Below are 24886 nucleotides of genomic sequence, written 5' to 3' on the forward strand. Positions count from 1 at the left end.
AAAAAGTTCATTTACCTGTTACTACCACACACCAAATCCGGTTGTTGGTACTCTTGGCTTGTGTAGCCACAAGATAACAAAAGCTCCACACTGCGCCCAGCATCCTGGATCACTTCTGTTGTCTTTTGTACGTGTTTTGGAGTTTTTACGTGTTTTGGAGTTTGCACATGCTTCAGAGTTCGTACGTGATTTGAAGTTTGTACGTGCTTTGTCTGTAGAGGCCACCGTAAATATACTTTTATTTATTCACTCCACATAAAATGTAATAAATAAATCATATAATACAAAAATCAACTATTCACATTTCAACTTTTAACTATTTAAATTTTCAGCTTTTTCCTTTTACAAATTTAAAGTGAAAACAACACAAAACACTGCAAACCACAACACAATTAAATATAAATTATAATAGGAAAACAAAAAGAAGATGCATATTCTCTGTCATATGGGCCTGGATGAATAAACTTTCTGAATCCTTTATCATCTGCAACCGAAAATAGTTGTGGATGATTACTATACCTTTCTAATGTGACGTTGTTGTCCCTGGCTCTCTTTCTCTCTCTCTCCCTCTGGCTCTGTTCCTGCTACTGAGTGTAACTACCGCCCCTCCCCCCTCTTCCCAGCATAAAGCACAAGGCTCACGTGCAGGCGAGAGAGAGAGGGTGAGAGAAAGAAAAAGAAAAAAACCCCACGTGACAGCTCGCGATAAGGAGCCGGCTCTAAGAGCCTTTTCGTTCGCGAACGACCCATCACTACTCCGTGGAATATGAGACAGTCTCGGTGAACAGCAGCTGCTCGGGTGTTTCCGTGTTCGTTACTTTTTTCCTGAACTTTGTGTGAGTGGACCGTCGCCGCGTGAAGCTCCGTGTGAAGGTAACGCAAGGAGTGTGTAATGTTCGTGATGTTTCCCTGTGTGCAGCTTAGTTCACGGTGACGGACTCGCAGCTCCGACGGTGAATACGGCACCGCAACGAGGCCGTGTTCGCCATATTGTGTTAGTTTGTGCGATCACGTTTGGGACAACACCAGAATGTAGACACTCTGAGCTCCGGACGGAACTTTATCTTCACGGTGCTGCCAGAGGGAAAGACGGACTCAATTATTACTTGTTATAAACAGGACTGTTTTGGATTACACACAATGGCCTGTGAGTAAAAATACTGCGTCACACTGGCTGTTCTCCTGTAACAGGAAGTCGTCGTCTGTAAGGACGGTTGTTACGACACTTGTAACGTTTGTAACTCGGACAGACCGAGTAAGACTGATAAATATAATATAAAATGTAATAATCATATAAAACTGGGAGTATAAATTTTCAAGAGTCGGATCAATAAACAGATATGATAACGGCACAGATATCAGTAAAACCTTTAAATAGAAGCAGAGCAGCTGGTTGCAGCTTCCTCTGCCTCACACTGCTGCCTGACTGCATCCAGCTGACACTGAGAGGAAGCAGGAAAGCAGCAGCTGATATCTGGACAGCACACATGATGGAAAGCAGGGTTTCAGTTGATGTGCACATGAATGATTTGTGTTTCCTCTGCAGGTAGAAAGTGTGTGTGAGCTGAGCAGCATGGATCAGTGTGAGGACAGAGAGGAGGGAGCCCCTCCCTCTAAAAGCACTCTGTGTGGGGAACATGAGAGCCAGACCAAAGCTCAGAGGTGAGACGACCATCTCTAACTGTCCATGACTCTTCTCCATGTCACAGCTCAGCACTCACATCACACTCAAAGCTGCAATAAACACATGCTGGATCCAACCTGTAGTGTGTGGGAACATATAATTTTTCTAGCATCAAACATCAACAAATACATTACAAGTCGACCAAACAAGTGGCTCAAAGAGCAGATTTTAAAAATTAATTCTTAAAATGTTCTTAATATAACTTTTTCTTCTGAGTAATACATGCTGGAGGCTGGTGATGCCTGCAGGTGAAGAAAAAAAGGCTAAAGTATATAAATACTCATTATTTCTAACATTTATTAGCAATTTTACATGAATCATAACACAAATGAGTTTTAGAATGAAAGAAATGTATATTTACTAATGTAACACCAGCTGTCATAGTTATCTCACTCATAAGGTAAGGTAAAGATGTTCAATATTAGAGAGAGGCGCCAATGATAATCGTCTGTGAGCAGCTCTTGGTGAAAGTGGGGAGGAAGAACATGAAGAGACCTCCTACGGGTCAGATGTCTGTGGAGAGAGAATCTTCTGTGAACAATGATTTAACATGGTTTTCTTTCCATGTCTGCCAGAGTCAGTGGGAGAACCTGTTGGCCTCATGTCCCCCAGAGGTTTTCTGAATCCAGCTGTGTGTCTCTGAGGAGTAATCAGTCCATAGAGCCTCCGCTGTTCTTTGCTCCAGACATGTAAGCTGGAACTGAGTCCTTAATGCCACATTTGTGTGTTCAGTGTTACTTTTCATTAGCTTTGTGTACCTACAGCATGTCAGCTTTATGTGTTCTTACATAAACATAAAGCTGTGCATCAGAATCAGTCAGCAGCTTCAGCCTGCAGATAAATGTGTGAACAAAATAAGAAATATAATCACGACAGTTGATCAACTCCGTGTGATCCTGAGACATTGGTGGGAAAAAGTTTCTTCATCAGTCTGACTGACAGCAAAGAGTTAGAGGATGAAGGGTTTAAATGAGGCTGCAGAAGAAAATAACTTTGTATTTATGTGAGATGGTTTGAGGAGAAGTTCAGCAGGTGGAAATTCACACTGTATGTAACTTCGAGATAATTAACAAAGTTTAACAGAAAACGTGAGCATTATATTTCCTGTGACTTTGGAGAGAACGGTGAAAACAGTGTGTGGGTCCATCTGTAGGGCAGCGTCATGGTTCACAGTTTCAGAAAGGAGAAGGATTAGTTTCTGTACCTGCTAATAACAGAGTAATGGCCAGAAATGACTCGAATATTTGTTTGTAAATCATCCAGAATTGTTGTTGTTTATAATGTGGTTGCATGTTTTTCTGAACACAAAAATATTTTTAATTGAAATCTTAATCTTGATCCTGGGACTCGATCTTTCTGTCTGCTGCGATCCGCCTCAGACCATCAGACTATCCTGAACCTGATGCCAGCTGTGTGTCCTTAAAGAGTGATCTGTCCATGGAGCCTCCACTGTTCTTCAAAAAGCAGATTATTTCAGAGATGGTGTAAGTAAACATCAGCTCATCTTCTTCCTCATGTGTCCTCATCTTCAGAGTCATGCGAGAAGTCATGTGGCATTTTAGTTCAGTCCAGCAGGAACAGCAGAGGACATTTTCATGTATGATGAACAATTATGTTACTATGTGTCTTCTGAATGAGTAAACTCTCTGTATGTATTATTGAAGGGTCTACCTTACAACATAAAGCACCTTGAGGCGACTGATTTGGCGCTATGTCAACAAAACTGAATTGAATAAACTTGTTCTTGGTGGTCTACTTCTTTATCTGGCAGACATGACAGACCAGGCTGCTGTGAGCCTGATCACAGCTGTGTGTCTCTGAAGAGTGACGCCTCCATGGAGCCACCGCTATTCTTCAAGAAACCAGCATCAACCTTTAGAGCAGGAAAACCAAAGAGGTGAGCTCTCCTGGAACGTCCATTAGAGCTGTCGCTATAATTACCTGGTTCCCTGTACTCGGGTTTAAGCTGATATTTAGACCTAAAATGGTTGTAAAGATTAATGTGAGTGTTAGTGGGACGTGCAACTTCACGTAGCAGTGAGACCTGAAATCAGATTTTGGAAGTTCGGTTTAACTAAGAGACTCACAAGTAACAGACACCAAAACAATGCTCAGAGGTGGTTAAAGCTCTGAGGCAGGACTCTTAATAATAATAATGGCAGCAGATGAGTTCATCTGGTAGATCTAGAAAAAATATTTTAGAGCAGAACTACAAAAGGCCTTTTATGCATCTCGGTCTACTCTCAGGGTTCTGGATTGTTTTTAACATTTAATGGTTATTCATTTTTAAACTGTATACATTTATGATCTAATTTTCTCTGGGATGGCTCATTGTTTGCTTACCAGGATCTGTCAAAGAACTGTCTCCAAACAGACACGTAGCTGTGAGTCGGTGAAGAGTGATGCATCCATGGAGCCACCGCTATTTTTCAAGAAAAACGTTATACCCTTAAAACCAGGGAAACGAAGGAGGTACGTTTTCCATCAGTACCGTCTCATTAAGTGGCTGTTTGCTCTGTACTGAGGTGTAAGTAGGTATCTACGGTATACTAAAAACAGCTCAGGGTAAAGAATAATCTGAAGAGCAGTGTTAGTGTAGTGTGTGTGTGAATGGGTGAATGACTGAACGTGTAAAGCACTTTGGGGTCCTTAGGGATTAGTAAGGCGCTATACAAATCCAGGCCATGTTTATAGTGTATGTGTTATTTCACATAACAGTGAGACATGAAATCAGGTAGAGGAACTCCAGTTTGAGCAACACAGTCACAAGTTTGTTCTTCAGATACCAAACATTACACAAAGGTTCATAAAACTCAGATATAACATATGAAAAGTAGTCATGACAGCCATGATCTTCTGGCAAAACTTCTCTAAAGTATGAACATATCGGAGCATTTACAACCATTAAACATAAAGTGGTAATTAGCTGAGTAAAATTTATTGTGCAAAGAACGAGAGCTCTAAAACCCCAGATAAGCTTCTCAGTTTGAAACGAAACCCTTAGAGATGCCTTTAACACCAGTTTTAGTAACATACTCTGGGCTGCATACTTTTAAAAACAGGATAAAAAATAGTGAAATCTGAAAAATCTTTTGTGATTAATTTTATTAAAGGAAGAAACATATCATTGGCATTCATTCAGGAAGTTTCACAGAAGTTTCAAAACTGGTTTCAAGCAGGAAGCATGTGAGACTCAAACAGGACAACAAGACAGAGAAATTAGAAAAATGAGGGTTTAAATACACATGAGATAATTAGAGAAAGAGACAGCTGGGAAACAAGGTGCAGGGGAATGGAATCACCTAACGAGCAGGGGGTGGAGAAAACTGAACATAATGCACAAGAGACTATGAAAATAACACTCTGCAGTTTCATATAAACATGTTGTGGTTTTCCCTACATTCAGGTTGAGAGTGTTATAATATGATGGTGTTGCTTTCACTGCACAATCCCACGAAACGATATAGAAAATATGTAAAATATATCAGCTGTGAATAACCTCCTAATTGCATTGTATAAAAAGGAATGATTGTCTGTAGGTGCAGGGAGCGCTGTTTGCATAGTCGCTCATTAAGACCAGGTTAATTCTGTCCATTTGCAATTACAATTGCTTAACTAGCTAACTAAATAGATTCTGCACATGAGAAGAGTGTCTGTATTTGCATTTGGACTGTCCCTTTCACACTGCAAATTTTCAAATTTAAACAAATCCCAAAAGTGTTAAACTTAGATTAGCCACAACTTGAGTAAGCAGGCATGACTAATTTATTTGAAAGCATAAATGGCACATTAATAATCAGGTGACCATTTTACGTGGCTGGATGTGTATGTGGAAAGATAGTGTAATGTAATTCTTCATGGTTCCTCCACAGAGTGGACCAGCGGAGCTCAGAGGTTCCCAGTGGTCAGTCTACCCAGCAGCATCAAACACAGCTGGACTCCATATTTATGGTCTGTATATGTACAACAACTACTTTTACATCTATCGTGTTCACAATCATCTCCATGCTGCTCTTTGTAGAGATCTGATGTTTGGCTCCATGATTTCAGTCTGATTGGCTCATTCATAAAGTATTCTGTTCCAGCTGCTGGAGGACAACATCATCACTTTTGTGAAGGACGAGCTGAAGAAGATCCAGAAGGTTTTGAGTCCATATTATGAAGGCAGTGAGATGGAGGATGAAGCAGTATTGCATTGTGAAGATGAAAAGCAATGGAGGAGCAACAGAGAGGCATTTATAAAAATCACAGTCAACTTCCTAAGAAGAATGAAGCAGGAGGATCTGGTTGACCGTCTGAAGAACAGTGAGGATTTCTCTGAAGATTTTCTTTTGCTGAGTAACTGGAACATTTACTAATGTTTCAAAAGAGGGACCCACATGTGTTGAAATGCTAATGATTTAGGGCATGAAATTGTTGCCTGAACTTTCTAAACATTTGGTTGGTATATTTGGTCTGTTGTTCTTTTAGGAACTCCCAGCAGAGTTTGTCAGCAAAACCTTAAATCTGCACTGAAGAAGAAGTTCCAGTGTGTGTTTGAGGGGATCGCTAAAGCAGGAAGCCCAACCCTTCTGAATCAGATCTACACAGAGCTCTACATCACAGAGGGAGGGACTGCAGAGGTCAATGATGAACATGAGGTCAGACAGATTGAAACAGCCTCCAGGAAACCAGACAGACCAGAAACAACAATCAGACAAGAAGACATCTTTAAAGCCTCACCTGGAAGAGATGAACCAATCAGAACAGTGCTGACAAAGGGAGTGGCTGGCATTGGGAAAACAGTCTTAACACAGAAATACACCCTGGACTGGGCTGAAGACAAAGCCAACCAGCACATCCAGTTCATATTTCCATTCACTTTCAGAGAGCTGAATGTGCTGAAAGAGGAAAAGTTCAGCTTGGTGGGACTTGTTCATCACTTCTTTACTGAAACCAAAGAAGCAGGAATCTGCAGCTTTGAAGACTTCCAGGTTGTGTTCATCTTTGATGGTCTGGATGAGTGTCGACTTCCTCTGGACTTCCACAAAACTACAATCCTAACTGACCCCAGAGAGTCCACCTCAGTGGATGTGCTGCTGATAAACCTCATCAGGGGGAAACTGCTTCCCTCTGCTCGCCTCTGGATAACCACACGACCTGCAGCAGCCAATCAGATCCCTCCTGACTGTGTTGGCATGGTGACAGAGGTCAGAGGGTTCACAGACCCACAGAAGGAGGAGTACTTCAGGAAGAGATTCAGAGATGAGGAGCAGGCCAGCAGGATCATCTCACACATCAAGACATCACGAAGCCTCCACATCATGTGCCACATCCCAGTCTTCTGCTGGATCACTGCTACAGTTCTGGAGGATGTGCTGAAAACCAGAGAGGGAGGGCAGCTGCCCAAGACCCTGACTGAGATGTACATCCACTTCCTGGTGGTTCAGGTCAAAGTGAAGAAGGTCAAGTATGACAGAGGAGCTGAGACAGATCCACACTGGAGTCCAGAGAGCAGGGAGATGATTGAGTCTCTGGGAAAACTGGCTTTTGAGCAGCTGCAGAAAGGAAACCTGATCTTCTATGAATCAGACCTGACAGAGTGTGGCATCGATATCAGAGCAGCCTCAGTGTACTCAGGAGTGTTCACACAGATCTTTAAAGAGGAGAGAGGACTGTACCAGGACAAGGTGTTCTGCTTCATCCATCTGAGTGTTCAGGAGTTTCTGGCTGCTCTTCATGTCCATCTGACCTTCATCAACTCTGGACTCAATCTGCTGGAAGAACAAAAAACAACCTCCAAGAGGTCAAAACCAAGATACTTTACAGAGACACATTTCTATCAAAGTGCTGTGAATAAGGCGTTACAGAGTCCAAATGGACACCTGGACTTGTTCCTCCGCTTCCTCCTGGGCCTTTCACTGCAAACCAGTCAGACTCTCCTTCAAGGTCTGCTGATACAGACAGGAAGTAGCTCACAGACCAATCAGGAAACAGTCCAGTACATCAAGGAGAAACTCAGTGAAAATCTGACTGCAGAGAAAAGTATCAATCTTTTCCACTGTCTGAATGAACTGAATGATCGTTCTCTAGTGAAAGAGATCCAACAGTCCCTGAGATCAGGAAGTCTCTCCACAGATAAACTGTCTCCTGCTCAGTGGTCAGCTCTGGTCTTCATCTTACTGTCATCAGAAGAAGATCTGGATGTGTTTGACCTGAAGAAATACTCTGCTTCAGAGGAGGCTCTTCTGAGGCTCCTGCCAGTTGTGAAAGCCTCTAAAAAAGCTCTGTAAGTACATAGATAGCACTTATTTATGAATGAAAATGATACAAAGTAGCTTACAACTATAGAAAAGGTAGAACACTTTTGTATTTTGTTTGTCTCTTTAGGCTAAGTTGCTGCAACCTTTCAGAAAGAACCTGTGAAGCTCTTTCCACAGTCCTCTGTTCCCAGTCTTGCAGTCTAAAAGAGCTGGACCTGAGTAACAACAATCTGCAGGATTCAGGCGTGAAGCTTCTCTCAGTGGGGCTTGAAAGTCCTCAGTGTACACTGGAAACTCTCAGGTCAGATCAAGAGCTTTTTAAACTTACATTTAGATAGGAAAGACATGGTTATAGCTTACTCTCCTTCTCATTTATTATAAGTATAGTATAATTATTTTTTCAAAAAACGTTAAAAACATTTGCTAAATTTGTGGAACTCTAGTTTGTCAGGCTGTCTGATCACAGAAGAAGGCTGCACTTCGCTCGCATCAGCTATCAGCTCCAACCCCTCCCATCTGAAAGAGCTGGATCTGAGTTACAATCACTCAAGAGGCTTCGGGATGCAACGGCTGTCGGCTGGAATGAGTGATCCATGCTGGAGACTGGAAACTCTGAGGTATGGAGAGTCTTGTGACAGCCACACATGAATAGATAAAGAACACACATTAAGATAAAATTTTAAGTCAAGAGGATCAATTTCACTAAATAGTTTTGAAAAATGATTATTTTCATGAATACTTGTGCAAAGAAATAAAGAAGTCTGGTGCATGGGCAGTGACAGTGCAGCCTTCCTGAAGCATTACGCAGAGGTTTTTGGCCCACACATACCCCAGTCTGGGTTATCTTTGGAAAGTTTAAATACAGTGAAGTGGATAAGAGTTTTTTGTCATAATCTTGGCACACTCAATTTGCTGTTGGGATTGTAGCATGAGACAGGTTATTTTAATGTGTTTCAGGTGAGAGCAGTACACAAACCTTATAGTCATTTTGATAATTACAGGTTAATTTAAGCTGCGTCTTTGAGTTCATTAGTATAAGATCAAATAAGGAAGCTAACTGAAGCTAGCTGCTATAAGTAATGTGGAAATGTTAACTTTGTAATTGTGTTCTTCCTGTCAGCTATCATGTCTGAAGGCAAATGGAAACATTTGGAGTGTAACAAGCTATAAAACTAATGTTAGTCCAACCCTTTTAAATGTTAAGTTTTCTGGAGTACACAAATTTGAATACAGAAGACAGCCAAGGTACAGAAATAGCTGCAGAAATGCATCACCTACAGCATGTTCCAGATGGTGACCGCTGTAAAGATGCTGAAAACTTTCTGACAACCAAAGAAATGTGGATTGTAAGAGTCAGAGTCCTATTTGTAAGATGTGTGGTAGCAGGATCTTTCTATTCCCGTTTTGTTAGCAAAGTCAGTGTCTAACAGTGTGTGTATGAGAGCCATGTAATGTCCATGTGTGCATGCGGAAAGAGACTGTGCTGGTCTGACCCCCCTCCTCCTTTCAGGGTGGAGCCTGCTGGAGTCCGATGGTTGAGACCAGGTCTGAGGAAGTGTAAGTGTGTTTTTATTGGGATTCATGAAAACAAAGCAGCACACATTCAACCATCTTCATCATGTCAGGAGTCATCATCAAAGTGTCAATCAATGAACAGATGATGTTTCAATAACTGCAGCTGGATTGTGTTTGTTCTCTCCATCAGATTCCTGTCAAATCACAGTCGACACAAACACAGTGAACACAAACCTCCAACTGTCTGACAACAACAGGAAGGTGACACGTGTGGAGGAGGTTCAGTCATATCCTGATCATCCAGACAGATTTGATCAGTATCCTCAGCTCCTGTGCAGAGATGGTCTGACTGGTCGCTGTTACTGGGAGGTCGAGTGGAGAGGAATGGTTGATATATCAGTGAGTTACAGAAGAATCAGAAGGAAGGGAGACAGATATGACTGTGAACTTGGATTTAACGAACATTCGTGGAGTCTGAGCTGCTTTGATCATGGTCCTCATGCTGTCTGGCACAATAAGACAAGAACAACAATCTCCTCCTCCTCCTCCTCCTCTGTCTCTAACAGAGCAGCAGTGTATATGGACTGTCCTGCTGGCACTCTGTCCTTCTACAGAGTCTCCTCTGACACTCTGATCCACCTCCACACCTTCAACACCACATTCACTGAACCTCTTTATCCTGGGTTTGTTTTTGGGTCAAATTCTTCAGTCTTTCTTTGTGCAGTCTAAAGGCTGTCCTCCTTTTACTGAAACACTTCAGAAGTCAGCTTTTCAGCATTTTTAAACAGGCTGTTTGTTATTAAAGGTTTATTTTATTGTTCAAGTGTGATGTAAGTATACAGTATAGTGTGGATATAGAACTGGTGTTCCTTCTAATTAGTTGTGTTGCTCATATTTTTTGTTGTGTATTCTCTCCTGTTCCCTTCAGGCACTACAATATCAAAGATCAAACGGTACACAATTTTTAAATTCAATTCAGAATGTCTGTATGGTCTCCTGAACCTTCCTCCAGTATTGATTATATATTATTTAATCAGTAAGCATTCTTTCCACAATGATTCATAGATGTTCTCACTATCAAAATACTCTATAGTTATGTTTTATCGGTCTGGTTGCTAACTTTTGCTAAAGCTGGCACTGCAGACATCTACTGGATCCACTCTGACGTATGTAATCCTCTAACTTATAAGTAATTGCACAATATACCAACAGTTACATTGTTAGGGCCCTGAGTTAGTTAATTGGTTTTTATTGTCATTTTAACACATTGGATTTTAATATGGAACAGCAGTGTAATCTCAAACATAGCACTTTAACATCAGTGAGAGGGTGGTTGAGAAACCAAAATCAAAGTTTTTAAAAATTATTTTGCAATCTGAAAGTTAATTTAATATTTAATCATATAATTTTAAATGCCGGGACACCGTGTATTATTTTAATTTGGTTCAGAATTGTATAAAATCTCTTTTTATGGTTTCAATTATATGTTAGGTTCAGTTACTTGATTTTGTGCTGAGAAAACTGTGTATATAATGTAAAATAGATGTAGAGGCTAAGCCTACGCTTGAAGCCACTGAGGTGGTCGTTAACGGGGGTGACGCGATGTCACTGGTATGCATGAATTAAGTTCACAGTCCAATAAATCCAGCAGTATGTATCTTGTCCTTTTTGGTCTTTATTCCATATCGACTTAGCATAACAGCGCAACGGTCACAAACTGTTTGCCTTCTCAATACCTTTACATTACATAATCAAAACAGAAAAAGGTGACCTCTAGTGACCACATAAGGTATTAACCCAAAGAATGGCTCCTACACCCCGGCCCCTAATTGAAATGGCTATCAGACATGGCAATTCTAATCACAAAGAAAATAAGGAGCCACTAATACAGTCTATTTTAGACCTATACAATCACATAAATAAACATAAGTAACACACTTTTAGATTACAGTCTCATGTAACAAGCAAAGTTTAGTTACAGGTCTTTCCAGAATATTAGTCTTTGTTTTTAAACGTGCAGATCGCACAAGTCCTTTTTTGTCACGAATGGCTTCCAGAACTCTTCCAAGTGGCCAGGAACCACGCGGTGCAGAAGAATCCATTATAATTACTATATCTCCAGGTTTTAGATTCTTCTTCTTTTGGTTCCATTTTTGTCTCTCCTGTAACAAAGGCAGGTATTCGCGTATCCATCGTTTCCAAAAAAGATCTGAGATGTACTGAGCCTGTTTCCATCTTCTCTTCAGATACATATCCTGAGGGTCGAATAGTCCGGGTGGTAAAGATGGTTTTCCTTTCATCAGGAGGATGTGATTTGGTGTAAGTGGCTCTAGGTCTTTTGGATCATCAGAAAGCTTTGTGATGGGTCTGTCATTTAAAATTGCTTCAATTTCACATTGAACCGTATTTAATCCATCGTCGTCCAACTGTTGTTGCTGAAGAACGGATCTCAGAATCTTTCTGATCATACGAATTATCCGTTCCCAAATTCCACCATGATGTGATGCTCCGGGCGTATTAAAACTCCATCTTATTCCAATGTGTCGCAAAGCATCCGCTATTTGTGTATGTTTCAGCAATTCAAGAGCCTCCCTTAACTCTCTGTCTGCTCCGACAAAGTTGGTTCCATTGTCCGATTGGATGTGAGCGACTTGACCTCTTCGGCTCACAAAACGGCGCAAAGCATTAATGCAGGCATCTGTGTTTAGAGAGCTAGCCACCTCCAAGTGCACTGCTCGGCTGGCTAAACAGGTGAAAATGACTCCATAGCGTTTAGCTGTACCTCGTCCTCTTTTCACTTCAATAGGTCCGAAATAATCAATTCCGACATTGGTGAATGGTGGGTTATCTGGCAAAATTCTTTCCTTGGGTAAATCTGCCATCTTTTGCTCCAAGGCTTTTCCATGATATTTTCTGCAAAAATTACATTCTGCGATAACCTTCCTTACAGCTGAGTTGGCCTTTGTGATCCAGTATTTTCTCCTTAGTGTGGATAAGGTGTGGTTACGACCGCTATGACCAAGCTGTTGATGAATGTGCTTTAGGATGAGATTTGCTACATGTTGGTCTTTTGCAAGAACAAGGGGATGCTTCGTTTCTTCTGGTAAGGAGCCCTTTGTCAGTCGTCCCCCAACTCTTAAGAGGCCTTCATCGTCAAGATAAGGATCTAATCTATAAATTGAGCTGTGCCTGCTCACAGAACCTTTCCCACTTGACAACGTAGCAATCTCCTCTCCAAATTGTTGTTGCTGGAAAAATCTAATAATGGCAAGCTCAGCTTTCAGAAGATCCTTTGAAGATAGTCTGTACAGCTGCGGTTTCTTTACTTTCTCCTTTGTAGTACTTTTACAAATTGGGTTATCTGAGTAAGGTTGCGGTCCTTTTTTCTTATCTCTCATTGAACGAAGGATTGCCTTCAGTCTAAGGAACCAAGCAACAGCAACCTTGAGCCTTCTCCAGTCTGAGAAGTACACCATCAATTGACATGTAGCATCAAGCAAGTCTTTTACCTGAGTAACATTTACTGTGGCCTCACCTTTGACTTCAGGGTCCTCTGGTTCTAAGGAGCATTCTATTAAATTGGTTGGCCAATCACTTTCTGGCTTCTGCAGAAAGCTTGGTCCTTCGATCCAGCGGCTGCTATGAACAACGTTCCCAGCCTTGAGCCCTCTTGTAGCATCATCTGCTGGATTTTCCTTTGAGCTTACATATCTCCATTGTGATTGTTTAGTTGCAGTTGTAATGAATGAGACTGTTTGCCACAAAGGTAAGGAATCGTTTATCCTTATTCATTATATATTTGAGTACAGATGTACTATCTGTCCAAAATATAGATTGCTCGAGTTTCATTTTCAACTGAGCCCTTAACATGAGAGCCACTCGGACGGCAACTACAGCAGCTGTTAGTTCCAGACGTGGAATAGTGACAGGTTTTAAAGGTGTTAGTTACTCTTGCCTTGCCCATCAAGAATGCGACGTGGATGGATTTCCTATTATCTTGCATGCGCAGATATGACACAGTTCCATATCCAGATTCACCAGCATCTGAAAAATGGTGTAGCTGTGCATGTGAGAGAGGTCCAAACTCTCTTGGTTGTATACACCTTTTAACCTTGAAATGGGAAAGCATTTGCAAATCACTGAGCCAACCTTTCCACCTTTGCAACATGGTTTGGGGTATTGGTTCATCCCATCCCAGTTTCCTTTTGCAAAGCTCCTGCTGCATTCCTTTGGCAGGCAGCAGGACTGGTGCAAGAAATCCCAATGGATCGTAAATGGAACTTGATATTGATAACATTCCACGCCTAGTACAGGATTTTTGAGGGATATCCATTTTGAAGTTGAATGTATCAGTTTCCACACACCACTGCAAGCCCAGAGCTCTTTCTACCGGAAGTTTGTCTCTGTTAAGATTTAATTCTTTCCAGTCTTTAGCCCTTTGCTCCTCAGAGATACTTTGCAACAGGGTGCGATTGTTACTGACCCACTTGGTCAGTGTAAATCCTCCCCTTTGACAGAGTGCTGCAAGATCTTTGACCAAATCAACAGCATCTGAGGTGGAGGCCACACTCTTTAAACAGTCGTCCACATAGAAGTTCTCTTTCAGTGTTTCACATACCTTGTCTAGGAATTCAGTTTGATTGTCCTCAGCTGTTTTTCTCAAAGCGAAACTGGCGCAGCTCGGGGAAGATACTGCACCGAACAGATGAACAGTCATGCGAAACTCAATTATGTCCTTGCTCAGATCTCCATCTGGCCACCATAAAAAACGCAGAAAGTCTCTGTCCTCTTTGGCAACTTTAACTTGATAAAACATTGCCTTTATGTCACCCATAAATGCGACTGGATCCTGTCGAAATCTAAGAAAAACCCCAAGCAATGTGCTTGTGAGATTAGGACCTTGTAAGAGCTGCTTGTTTAATGATGTCCCCTGGAATGATGCCCCACAGTCAAATACAATTCTTATAGATCGTTTTCTGGGATGGTAAACTGGGTGATGAGGAATGTACCACTTCTTTCCATTTTCGCAAGACAGCTGCTGTGAAGGTATTTGCTCTGCATATCCATTACTTATCATCTCGTCCATAAAGGTTTTATATTCTTTATGCAACCATTCATTGTTGAGAAGTTTTTGTTGTAGACTTTGCAATCTTTGTTTAACTATGGAGAAATTGTTTGGCATCTTTATGTTATCCTTTTTAAAAGGTAACTTCAAACAGTAGTGTCCATCTTCCATTGTTGCAGATTTTTCCATGATCTTCATGAACTTAAGGTCCTCCCTTGACAAACCCTTTTCCTCTGTAACCCTTTCATTAAAGTCATAGTTATATTGACTTTTCAACATCTCCTCCAGCTTACAAACAGATATCCTATTTACAACTGTTGGTGGGTGCTCGCTGTCCAAGTTGCTTTTCCCATCTTCCATGGGCCCATTTATGACCCAACCCAATGCTGTTCTTATAGCATATGGGCCATTCCCCTGGCTATGAATGACCTCCCATGGTTCCAATAACTTGGGAGCGTTGCATCCAATCAACAGGTCCACATTAGCCATTATGTGGGGAATTTGAACCTTTGACAGATATGGCCACCTGATCAGATCTTCCTCCTTTACAAAGTTATCCGTGGTGACAGGCATCCTTTCCTGTGTTAGGATTTCTGGAAGTTCATAGAAGGCATTGCTGCCTAAACCAGAAACTTCAAGACCAGTAAGTGAGTGGGCAGAGACTACCTTTTCTTGACCCATCGTTTGTAACAGGAAGTGAGTTCCTTTGCCCACAAGATTTAGCTTTTGCATGAGGTGCTCTGAACAGAAGCTAGCTGAACTGCCAGGATCTAAAAAAGCATATGTCTGTATGACATGACTACCTTTAACAGACTTTATTTGAACTGGCAGAATGGAAAGCAAACCGCTTTCTCTTCCGGCCCCTGTATGACCACAAGTTTTTACATTCTTTGAAGAGGAGGGCTCTCCATAGCATTCAGGGCTTACCTCATTGTTATCAATATGGAGGACAGTGGGATGACCTTTACCACACGTTCTACATATCAAACGCTTAGCACAGTCCTTGCTTATGTGCCCAGCACCTAAGCAACCAAAACACAGCCCTGTCTCCTTTAGAAAAAGCATTTTGTCTCTGTGCTTCTGTAGCCGCTAAGACTGGTGGACCTAAATCTTCACCACCACGTCTGTATACATACAAGCAGAAAGGGGAGTGAGCGGGTCAGCGCTCAGGGCACAGAAACTAAGCTGGCTTCAAACACCATTTATTTCCATAAAAAAAAAACCACAGCCAGAGTCACAAATACAAGATAAAATTCCCCGTATACAATAAAAATAGTGTTGCAACCCGCTAAAAACCCTGCCGGCAGAAATAACTATACACTATTAAAACAAGGCTAAAGCATGTTTTCCATATGCTAAAATTACCCTCCCATAGTCCCATAATCCCACAGTCCAGCCACACATGGGCGAGTGGTCCTTATATGAAAGAGACAGGAGAGGAACTTCTCTTCCGGTATGGTAAAACTCGTCAGCAGCAGACCAGGGAGGAGGCTCCTATCGCAGACCTGTCTCCTCCTGACAGCGTGTCGCCGCACAGTCCCGCCCCACTCCACACCTGAACACGACCTCCCTCGTCTCACCGTCAGATGCAGGCAGAGGGGCATCCCTGCCCTGTTGTGCATTGCAGCCATCGCCACCCACTGTTGCTGTTCCTGCGTTGGGAGTGGATCGCCGAACGACTCGCGGCACCCCACAGTCAGGCAGCAGTTCCTTCCACACACGTGCGGGCTTGCACGCGTTCCTTTTTCTCCTGCTCACCTTTCGTGCGTCACTCCTCTTTTTGTCTCTGCGCTCACTAGCCCCTTTAACAGGTCAACCTGGCGGCTGATAGGCCACCTTGGGGAACGCCCCCACCTCACAGGTGCCTACAATTGTCTGTTTAGTCCACAGTGGATTAAAGGAACATGGTACAACATTAACACACATAATATAAATATGAGGATAAAACCATGCCGTATACATATAAATAAACAAACATGCAATATAAATATCACAATAAAATCATGCAAATAAAATCAACACTATGTACCAATACACAGATTGATAAAACATAAAAACACAAATTTCCACTGTGTGACACTTCTTCCGCCGAAACTGTTGACACTCCTCCAGTGTGTGTTGTTGAGTACAGCAGACACAAGATGGCTTTACTGTAAAGTCATGGCTTGTTGTAGTAATCAGCCTTTCCGTGCTGTAGGTTTTATTCATGTTCATGGGTGTGGCTGTAGCAGCAAAGCTGTTCCCTTTAATTTGTTTGCTTGGCTGTGACTTCAGTCTGTTGTCAACCTTTGAGACAGGGATTATTGACGTTACATTCTGAATGTCCCCAAACAAAGGAGCCGAAAGAATTTTCACCTGCCTTTCAATAAATGCAACCAAATCTTGAAACCGAGCTCTGTGTTTAGAGGTTTCCAATATATCATATGCAAACGCTCGCCATTTCTCTCTCATTTTATATGGCAACTTGCACAAAATGATTTTCATGTTCACTGGCATGTCCAGTTCCTGCATATGTTGCAATGTTTTCATGACATTACAACTCCCACATAAGAAAAGGGAATATGCTTGCAATGATTTCACATCTTCATTTTTAATTGCAGGCCAAGATAACGCCTTGTCAATGTAAGCAGTTGCAATTTTATATTCATTTCCAAAGTGTTCTTTGAGCAGTTGCTTTGCTTTGCAGTTGCTGCCTTGTCCTGCAGCCATATGTTGACAACTGCGTACCAGCTCTCTCGGCTGTCCTGTTGTAAACTGCTCCAAATAATACAAGCAGTCCCTCTTATTGGCCTTTTCTTCCACTCCTTGTTCAAACGCATTAATGAAAGAGATGTACTGAAGAGGATCACCATCGAATACAGGTATTTTCCTGGATGGTAATGACGATGCACGCTGATGCTGAACAAGGGTTGCAGTTATTTCATTTTGTCTTTGTAAAATGGTACAAATGTCCTCCGACCGTCCTTCTGCCGCTGTAGGAATTGACCTGGGCGATGGAGGATCCACATTGTGAAATTGCGTTGTGATGACCGTTTGAGCTTGTGGCTCACTTTCAATTTCCGTTCCTGGCAGGATCATTGCAGATATGTTGCTTTCAGCCTGTACTATTTGCACTGCAGGTTTATCTTCATTGACTGGTGTACTAGGCTTGACTGTGGCTGAAGCAGCTGTTTTCTTGATTTCCCTTTCATAATATGAATTCATAGCGTTGGACGATATGTTAGATATACTTTGAACTTCAGCAGCTTGGAGAACAGCTAACTTTGCAGAAGAGGCAGAAAGCAACGCTTCAAGCTCAAGCTGTTCACGTTTCCTCCTTAGCTTTAGCTCTTGCTCCTCCAAAGCATGCTTCTCTTTTAGGACTGCCATACGAGCGAGTAATGCTGCCTTTTCTGCTTTTGCTTTGATTTTGGCAGAAGTTGTGCTCACTTTACCACTAGATGAGCTTTTAGTGACTGAAGATTTACCAACAACATTTGAAACACTGTCCTCTGGCTTAACACCATCATCAACACCATGATCACCCTTTAAATGTAAATGTTCGCAACCTGACAACCATTCTTTCACTTCATAAGTGAGCTCATCATAATGCATTGTTTTTGCTTTAAACCATGTTTCATGCTTTTCTTTTTCATCATCTGGTAACAAACACATCAATGAACCATGAATTGTTTTTGCTTCATTACACAAACCAACAAAATCATTGAATGATGCTTGAACCATAGAAGTTTCATTTTTTTCCATTGAGACCCTTATACTCTCTTTTACCTTATTAGCTTTATTTAATTTAGCTTTTCTATCACGTTGCACTCTGTCTAGTCTCTCTGCAAGTACCTTAGCAGTCAATTTCACCACTCGTTTTTCCTTTTCTGGATGTGTCCCAGCCTTGCTGGCGTTGCTACCTTGCACAGCTGATTCTGCAGCAGGCTCCGGGGGCCTGTCAGCAGCTTTATTTGTGTCCATAGTTCAAATGTTCCAAATTCAAATATTTATCAAGTATTGAGGGTTTATGCGCACATGCGAGTTTGTGTTTATAAATCAGTTTTATTTGGGTTGACCACCAATGCATTGGAATTACGTCTTCTTAAATAAGTGTGCACACTTTTATCAATGGCCATTTATTAGTAGCACCACTCATACCTTGCGTTGGGCGCCGTACTGATTCCGATGAAGAATTCTGAGTCCTCTCCAACATCCACGGAACAATCGCCAAGCATTCCACCTCGTCAGCTGACAGACCGCTAGTCCAGCTGTCCGCTCCTCGTGAAACCTCCACGGTAACCTTTCCAAACGGCATTCAGCTCTCCGCGGCGATCGATCACTCAGACTTTAATTGTCCTGTTTGCGCCGAGTCTCCAAAACACCGCGGCGAAGTTGGCACAAACTTTTCCCCAAAGAAAAGAAGTTTGTGACTCTATGGTAGAGGCTAAGCCTACGCTTGAAGCCACTGAGGTGGTCGTTAACGGGGGTGACGCGATGTCACTGGTATGCATGAATTAAGTTCACAGTCCAATAAATCCAGCAGTATGTATCTTGTCCTTTTTGGTCTTTATTCCGTATCGACATAGCATAACAGCGCAACGGTCACAAACTGTTTGCCTTCTCAATGACACACCTGACGCCGATTACGTGCGTCTACCTTAAATACCTTTACATTACATAATCAAAACAGAAAAAGGTGACCTCTAGTGACCACATAAGGTATTAACCCAAAGAATGGCTCCTACAATAGAAGCTCAGCATTTCACCTTACAGACAACTTTGGTACCTGTCAGAATGCCCACTCTGTCCCTGCTAACAACAACATTACTGGATTACTTTTTGAAATGAAAGTAACCCTAATTAAATTTATTAACATGGTTCCAATCAATGTTCCCTCTAAGCTGTGTGCGTGCACAATTGCGCACTGCTGGCACGGTCTCTGCACACAGAAAACCTGTGTTGCACGCAAAAATAAAATCTAACCTGAATTGAAATTGAAATTAAAACTTTAACACTGCAATACAGAATTGTTAGTCAGTCAGACCAGCTGCTCCAGTATGGGATAAGAACGATGCCACCTTATCCCAAAGTCCAGCCGATAATGTGATTCACATTCGTATATACGCAGCTAAGCGTTGACAGGCTATGACAGCGTCCTTATGTGCCGACACCGGTGTTTTAACTAGCAAAGCGGCTGATGTGGAGTGAAGCCACGTTAATGACAACGTGTACAACCATTGGAGATGTGAGCAGGACAGACGGAACAATTGACGGAAAACGTTTATACCAGTTTTTAAATTGTGTTGATAGGCCAGAGTTATGATAAAATATCTGCAGTGTTTGGTTTTCTTCCTGAATACTATGGTTGTTTATATTTACTGCGGGAAGAAACGGTAAAAACTTTGTTTTATAAGGAAAACACTGGAAAGCGCTCTCCGCCTGTGAGCAAAAACAAAACCAAAAAAACTCCACCCTTTCCTTTTGGTCGAAAAATGTACCATGTCGACCAATCAGAAAATGATATGGCAATGCGGCTTTAGTTGTTTAGGAAGGGAGGAAGTTTTAGGAGTAGTCAGTAGTTTTGTTTTGTGTGTCAGAACAATGAGGCGACTGCTGAATGTTACAGCAGTGATACATCTGCTGCTGTCAGGCCTGCAGGTATCAGGCTGATGTTCTGCTTTATCTCATAGTGGACAGAAATTACTTTTTTGGAGTGGCACAAATAATATGTGTGGCATCAAATTTGATGCAGAACAGCTGATTTTTCTATAAATAGTTTGAAATGTTTATTTAAAAAAATACCTTTGCTGCATTTTTAGGTAAACAGCTGCAAAAAACTTTGTTTGCAAAACTCTGTAACTTTTTTGAAGAAGTAACTATATAATTAATTTCCCAACATTGGTCATTATTTACTGTATTTTGCAGACAGAGAGTTACAGACTCTCTCCCAGACCACAGACTCATAATACAAGTCAGAGCTTTATATAAAAAAAAAGAAAGTTGTGTTTTCAAAGTTGGAGTTCAAGTTATTTTTACTTCCAATAGTGTTAACATACTACACAGGTCATGAACAAGATTGTTTTTAATTTTCATTGTAAGTGGGCTAAAGCAGTTAATTAAAAGTAGTCTAACATAAATGTAAATGCTGTAATTTGATTATTTTAATAAACATGTAACTTGGATGGATTCAATGCTGGCGTGACCACAGTGCACACGTCTAATGTTGCTCACAGTGGTCCAAGGGACGCTCAGGAAGTTTGTGTTCGCTCAGACACGTGAAAAATTTGAGGGAACATTGACTTCAGATTAAAACTTAAGAATCAATCTTTAATTCTCCATGAGGTAAACAAAAGACATTGCAACAACTTTGTTAAAGAGTGAGCAGGTTGGTACAAAGTTCTGCAAAGGAAACTCTTGGTGAAGAAAACATCTGAAGGTCACTTTTTGTCTTCTCACTGGAAGAGATGGTGTTGCAGTCTCTGCTCTGAACACCACAGGATGTTCAGAGCAGAGACATTGATACCACACATTGGCAGTGTTGGGACTAACGCGTTATTAAGTAACGCATTACAGTAACTACGTTATTATTGTGGTAACTAGTTAGTATGCCAACATCAGGAACGCATTAATCGTTACTGGGTTTAGATTTAAATAGGATAGGGTCGTTATTTGTTACTTCTTGCGGTGGCTATCGCGAAGCTTCCACAGATTCAGTAAGATTAGCAAGTGGTGGAGGCCAGCAGGTGGAGGAGGGAAAGGGGACGCAGGAGGAGCAGAGACCCGAGACAGCCGCCGGTCGCACGACTGCAAAAATCGGCTCAAATGGGCCAAAAATTGCACAGTGTAAACCCAGCTTAAGGAAACAGTCCAGTAAATCAGACCTTCCCAAAGTGAGGGGCCCGCCCCCTAGGGGGGCGCAGAGCCATGGCAGGGGGGGCGCAGGATGAAAAGGGGAAAAAAAAACAAAAAACACTTGGACACTGCTAGCATGGGCGCCTACAGAAATGCAAAGCAGGAGATAAAGCATCGCTGAAAATGTTTCCAAACCAACTTCATTCTAAGCCAGGGGTGGGCTGCAGGTGTCCCTGCAGGTTTTAGATGTGTCCTCGAACCAACACAGCTGATTTAAATGGCTAAATTAGCTCCTCAACATGTCCTGCAGTTCTCCAGAGGTCTGGTAACGAACTAATCATGTGATTCAGGTGTGTTGACCTAAGGTGAGATCTAAAACCTGCAGGGACACCGGCCCTCGTGGACTGAGATTGCCCACCCCGGTCTAAGCCAAAGACTAGAAAATATGGTGAAGCATATCTTCCCTTTGGTTTCACTTGCTCAAGTGCCGAGGTAGGTCTCCCTGCAGGACTGGTCTTCCCTTCTTTGGGAGCAGCGCTGGGCTGTTCAAATCACGGACAAACAGGATCCCACATTTGTGATTTTTAGTTCACAAACACTTCTTGTAATGACTAACTATACCTAACATTTTGGAGATATACATACTATACTATACTTTATACAGTAAAGTTACAGTGGGATACAAATAACATCAGGCTGATCCTGCCACGATTTGTCCCCCGGTTCAAATCACAGACAAACAGGATCCCACAGCTGTTTATGTTTTTAAACCCATTTTGCACAGAGAGGCATTTTTTGAAAAATGTATTGAGATCAATGTTGAATATTATTACACATGAAAAAAACAACTACATGTAAAATAATCCCACTGTGACGCCTCTGCCTTTGTAAATGGAGGGACAGTAACTGCGTGTGTGTGTAAGCGTGTTAACCTGCAGATAGTCAGATTAACAGTATTTTGTCTCTATCTCCCATTCTGCAATGTATCCCATGTAAACAATAACGTGGCGCACAGCGTGATGTGAATAAAGGCGCATACCTTTGACGTTGCGTGACGAACTCTGTATTCCTCGTCCACACGTAAACACAAAAAAGGAGTCTCAGTTTTCGGTGATTCAAAACGCCGTTTAGGTGCGGACGTAGCGTAAAAGAGTTAGTAGTTTATTTTATTACTACCTGTAATTTATTGCAGATTACTTGTATTTGCTTAATTGTTTACTAAATGTTTGAGGTGTGAAATAAACCGCAATAGAGCAAAATATGGGCGTGTGTGGTTGGAGGATGTGTGCGTGCATATGCGTGCGCACCCGGGGGGGCGCGAACATTTTTCTTGTAAAACAAAGGGGGGCCCAGCAAAAAAAGTTTGGGAACCACTGCAGTAAATCAAGGAGAAACTCAGTGAGAATCTGTCTGCAGAGAAAAGCATCAATCTGCTCCACTGTCTGAATGAACTGAATGCTCGTTCTCTAGTGGAGCAGATCCAACAGTCCCTGAGTTCAGGAAGTCTCTCCACAGATAAACTGTCTCCCGTTTAGTGGTCAGCTCTGGTCTTCATAAGATAAGATAAGATAACTCTTTATTGTCATTGCACAGTCATACATAGTACAGTAGTACAATGAAATTGGAAAAACTGTCCTACGTCGTCACTACATATAACACAACACGACACAATATGACACATCACAATGTAACAAACAACACAACACAGTATATTAACTTAGTATAAAAAAGAAGAATAAGTGTATGTGTATTGCACACTGTTATTATTGCACATTAATTATTATTGCACCTTGTTATAAATATAAATATTATTGTTATCGTTTTAAACATTGTTACCTCCCCCTAAAAAGTCCAGGGAGGTATCCAGTCAGGTCAGCTATTTACATTGATCAGGGCTGTTGCCCTGTTGTAACAGCTGTCCTTGAGTCTATTTGTTCGGGACCTCAGCAGCCTGAACCTCCTGCCAGACGGCAGCAGCTTAAACACCCGGTGTCCTGGGTGTGTGCAGTCCCGTAGGATGCTGCGTGCCCTCTTGAGACAGCGAGTGCTGTACAGGTCCTTCAGGGAGGGAAGAGGATGTCCAATGATTTTTTGGGCCATGTTGATGACCCTCTGGAGTGCCTTTCTGTGTGCTGTGGTGCAGCTGGAGAACCACACACCGATGCAATATGTCAGCACACTTTCAATGGAGCAGCGGTAGAAGACGGTCAGCAGCTCCATTTTTCTGAGGATTCTCTGAAAGTGGAGACGCTGTTGGGCCTTCTTTAAGACCGCAGAGGTGTTAGAGCTCCATTGGAGGTCTGTGTCTATGTGCACACCCAGAAACTTGAAACTGGAGACCCTTTCCACGCACTCCCCGTTGATGCTGACAGGCTGCAGGCTCATCTTACCGTCATCAGAAGAAGATCTGGATGTTGTATGGAATATCCTGACCTATGAACTTCTATCCCTGAGATTCAATTGTACAGTTTGAGCAGTAGCTGAATAACGCGACTTAAAAAAATCGCACAGTGTATGCCCAGTTTAACCAGGTCAGACCTTTTAATTCCTGTAGTCATGGTCAAAGCCATGTTTCAGAAAACATCTGAAACTGTCTCCACAGTGACACGTGCTACTACACTCGATGATCTGTGATGATAAACCTGCAAAGCTTTTAATAAACGTCCTTATTATAAACCTGCTGTCTGTGAGTAACTTTGATGAACAAGTGGCCAGATCTCATTTTGAACATGTTGAGACTGTAAAGATTCTGTGCTTCTAACACGGTTTCTGCCTCTGTGAACAAGTGAGAGTGTACAATAATAAATCAGTGCAAAGCACAACAAACTGAGTCATTAGATATGATCTCCCCTCGTTATGTTTGCAATTATAACAATGGAGGTTTTCACTCTGGGCCTGTGTCAGCTTCACATGTCATGTGATCAGGTGTGCTCTGTAACGCTGTGAGGAACCTTGGAGTCATTTTTGACCAGGACATGTCCTTCAACGCACATATTAAACAAATATGTAAGACTGCTTTCTTCCATTTGTGCAACATCTCTAAAGTTAGAAATATCCTGTCTCAGAGTGACGCTGAAAAACTAGTTCATGCATTTATTACTTCCAGGCTGGACGACTGTAATTCATTATTATCAGGATGTCCAAAAAACTCACTGAAAAGCCTTCAGCTAATCCAAAATGCTGCAGCAAGAGTCCTGACAGGGACTAGAAAGAGAGAGCATATTTCTCCTGTTTTGGCTTCCCTTCATTGGCTTCCTGTTAAATCCAGGATTGAATTCAAAATCCTGCTCCTCACATACAAGGTCTTAAATAATCAGGCCCCATCTTATCTTAATGACCTTGTAGTACCATATCACCCTATTAGAGCACTTCGCTCTCGCTCTGCAGGCCTACTTGTTGTTCCTAGAGTATTTAAAAGTAGAATGGGAGGGAGAGCCTTCAGTTTTCAGGCCCCTCTTCTGTGGAACCAGCTTCCAGTTTGGATTCAGGAGACAGACACTATCTCTACTTTTAAGATTAGGCTTCAAACTTTCCTTTTTGCTAAAG

At 41.9% G+C, this 24886-nt stretch overlaps 1 protein-coding gene across 2 annotated transcripts; it reads left to right on the forward strand.

Moving 5' to 3' along the window:
- Positions 1-741: 741 nt before the first annotated feature.
- LOC146712599 (protein NLRC3-like) lies at positions 742-11098 on the forward strand. 2 transcript variants are annotated; one of them, XM_085452080.1, is made up of 14 exons: positions 742-873; positions 1547-1662; positions 2260-2373; positions 3064-3168; positions 3456-3581; positions 4031-4156; positions 5557-5635; positions 5770-5989; positions 6155-7952; positions 8054-8227; positions 8370-8543; positions 9437-9483; positions 9632-9840; positions 10008-10138. In XM_085452080.1, the coding sequence occupies exons 2-14, from the start codon at positions 1574-1576 to the stop codon at positions 10065-10067; spliced, it is 3321 nt and encodes a 1106-aa protein (XP_085308206.1). In that variant the 5' UTR covers positions 742-873; positions 1547-1573; the 3' UTR covers positions 10068-10138. The 2 variants fall into 2 exon arrangements, with proteins under 2 accessions (XP_085308206.1, XP_085308205.1); XM_085452079.1 differs by having other exon boundaries at positions 9632-11098.
- The last annotated feature ends 13788 nt before the right edge of the window (positions 11099-24886 follow it).

Source organism: Copadichromis virginalis, linkage group LG3 (assembly GCF_057382275.1).
Source record: "Copadichromis virginalis isolate Kocher_CV1m ecotype Utaka linkage group LG3, C_Virginalis_male_GT1.1, whole genome shotgun sequence".
NCBI classification, from domain to species: Eukaryota; Metazoa; Chordata; class Actinopteri; order Cichliformes; family Cichlidae; genus Copadichromis; species Copadichromis virginalis.

Excerpts from the sequence above, each read along its gene's own strand:
- LOC146712599 (XM_085452079.1), top strand. The coding sequence starts at position 1,574 with ATGGATCAGTGTGAGGACAGAGAGGAGGGAGCCCCTCCCTCTAAAAGC. Across the intron at positions 3,582-4,030 it reads AGAGCAGGAAAACCAAAGAG|GATCTGTCAAAGAACTGTCT; the intron begins GTGAGCTCTCCT and ends TTTGCTTACCAG. Across the intron at positions 4,157-5,556 it reads AAACCAGGGAAACGAAGGAG|AGTGGACCAGCGGAGCTCAG; the intron begins GTACGTTTTCCA and ends GTTCCTCCACAG.